The sequence below is a fragment of the Cariama cristata genome, unplaced genomic scaffold, assembly GCF_000690535.1.
Source record: "Cariama cristata isolate BGI_N322 unplaced genomic scaffold, ASM69053v1 scaffold38644, whole genome shotgun sequence".
NCBI lineage: Eukaryota > Metazoa > Chordata > Aves > Cariamiformes > Cariamidae > Cariama > Cariama cristata.
This window is the reverse complement of record NW_009612045.1, coordinates 18695-21178: the sequence shown is the minus strand read 5'-3', so window position 1 is coordinate 21178 and position 2484 is coordinate 18695. Positions and strand designations below refer to the sequence as shown.

General features: G+C 44.5%; 1 protein-coding gene across 1 annotated transcript in view; it reads left to right on the top strand.

Annotated features, from left to right (window-relative positions):
- The first annotated feature begins 201 nt into the window (after window positions 1-201).
- Window positions 202-2484, top strand: part of IL7R (interleukin 7 receptor) — a 15208-nt gene continuing 12925 nt past the window's right edge. Inside the window, exon 1 of the mRNA XM_009698452.1 lies at window positions 202-418. Coding sequence (XP_009696754.1) covers window positions 328-418 — 91 coding nt within the window. The 5' untranslated portion in view covers window positions 202-327. The remainder of the gene's footprint in view (window positions 419-2484) is intronic.

The window sequence follows — 2484 nt, the reverse complement described above, 5'->3', positions numbered from 1 at the left end:
AAAATCCCACTACCCAAGCCAGGACCACCACCCAAAAAACGTGCTGCTGACCCACTGGACTTGACCAGATTTGGCCCGCTGAGTCAATGGGCCTGATCCAGAAGGTCCTTAATTTTGAAGTGGGAAGCATGTTTCAAAGTAAAAGCTCTGCAAATATCTTCACGCTGGCTTCCTGCTCTCTGCCACCAGTCATCCTTGTCGGCATGTTTACATTTCCCCTCGCCTGACGTCTCTTTATCAGGCAATGGGTTTGTTCTGCATCTAGTATAAAGTAAGCAAGCTCGGGTTTCGCACACACACGTACTGCACACATGCAGGGTGCTCAGGATGACACAGACAAGTACAGTATTGAGCATTTTCGTCTTGTTTCTTCACACCACTTTTGGGGAAAGTGGTTGCACTTCAGCAGATGGTGATGGTGAGTCATTTCATCTTCATCTTTCCACTTACGTATCATCTTGAAAAACTTGAGTTAAGAGCTCCAAAATGCAACTGCTGGGTTAAATGTGTTAGTGTTTTAGCTTACAATCTCTTTCTTTTAGTGCCAGTACCCGAGGTGGATGTGGAGCTGGAGGATACCTGTTTAATTTAATTCCCAAGTCTGCTCTCCTTATAACATCCAGATTCATGTGAAATGAGGGAGACCATAGCTGTATGCAGTGGGTATGCAAGATCAGACCTGTTAATCCTCTCTCGTTGTGTCTAGCGTTCCTGTGAGGAGTTATGCCTGGGAGCAGGGAACTGCTTCATTATTCTGCAGTCCATGGTCACTCTGAGCTACCACCAGAGAGGGGTGAGGTTCTGCCTTCTCTTGCTCTTGGCAGTTTCCTCCAAAGAGAATGTTTCAGGGTACCTCAAACTTGGCCCAGATTGTTCCATTTCAAAAGCCAGAGTTTTTCTTTTTTTCTTTAAGCAATTGCTTGAGGTACATCTGGGGGACAGTCCCAGTGTTCCTCGTAGTATGGCTGAAGCAGCAACTCAACCAGGGGCTTCTCACAGCCCATCACTAAAAGCCTTCATCCCTTATCCAGTAAATGATTATGAATTAATTCAACAGTTTAAATTTAGGCTTATTGGAGATTTCATTATTTCATTTAGCGAAGTGAAAATTATTTAGTAGCATCAAAATCAAAAACTGAAATATAAAGAGCAGCAGTAAAACTACCGTTTCAATCTGCTGTCCCTTTTCTCAAAAGGGAGGTGACAAATTGGATTTACAAATTCATTCCCAGATCTGTTGAGCTCTTACTTGTCGAATACTAAACAAACTGCAGTGGCAGAGCTTGTTGCACTGTGCCCGAAGGACATGGGCAGTCACTCAGTTACTGGTACTTTCAGGGCTCCATTGCTTGGGAGCAAAAGAGTTTTTGGTTTTTAGGAAGATAACGGCTGTCTTTCTATGCTGTCTCCAGACAGGGAATCTAATTTTCCCCTATATGTCATATATTATAACATGCATGTCTGTACACATATGTACATACATACATATATACATAGCTAGGGTATGCGTGATAAGTTTTTCAGTTAGAAGAAAACAGGGAGCAGCTCAGAACTGCATCTAACAACCTTGTTTTGTCTATTTGCCTTTTATTTATACAATCTGCAGCTGTTTAGAGACAACTTTGGCAACCAGCTAAGGTGGCGAATGGTCAATGTTAGTGATTTATTGTTGGTGTCACAGAAATCTTGCGGACTTCCCAAAAGCAGATATGACTGGACCTTTCCTTGTTTTGTCACTAACTTCCAGTAAACTATAATTTGCTTAGAATTATAGACAGGTTCAGAAAATCCCCATTGAGCAATCGGCAGCTTTTATGATTTCTTTATGAGTCTTGTGGGTTTGGCCAACAAATTAAACAATCCAGGTTAAAGTCACCAGTGATGGATGCTTCATTTTCACTCTTTGCCTTTGCGACTTGCCCTGCCTCCTGGCAAAGTGCCACCAGCCGACACAACCAGGAGCTCACCCTTTCTTAAGGGCGAAAGAGGGAAAAGTTCATTGCAGCACTTGCCTGCACCTCCGCCTCACTTCTGAGCAGCAGACTGCCTCCCAAGTACTGTCCCCAGCCTGGGAGAGGTGGTGGAGATCCCCAAAACTGCTAAGAAAGCTACAAGCAGAGCTAGGAAGGGGCAGCTGTGGAGGCACAGGAGGGCATGGGCAGGGAGAGCAGGAAGCAGCAGGCTGGGGGTCTCATGGGTAGGACGGCTGGCTTCAGTGGTCCTCCTGCCCAGACTTCTATGGTTTGTCCAACCCACATCAAAAACTGTTGTAATTAAAATAGTTCTGCCTGATCAGCACTAAAGATTTTGCATTACTCTCTCCATGGAGACGGTCACTTCACTGACTTCGTAAATTTGGTCACTGATCCCGCAGGTGCTTAGCACTGCCTTCATTTTCACGTATTCTTGTTAGTCCTGGTGGCTTCAGAGCTTAAAGCTGAAGCATGTCCACAGTCTCTGCTAACACTCTTCTCTTGGTAAAGA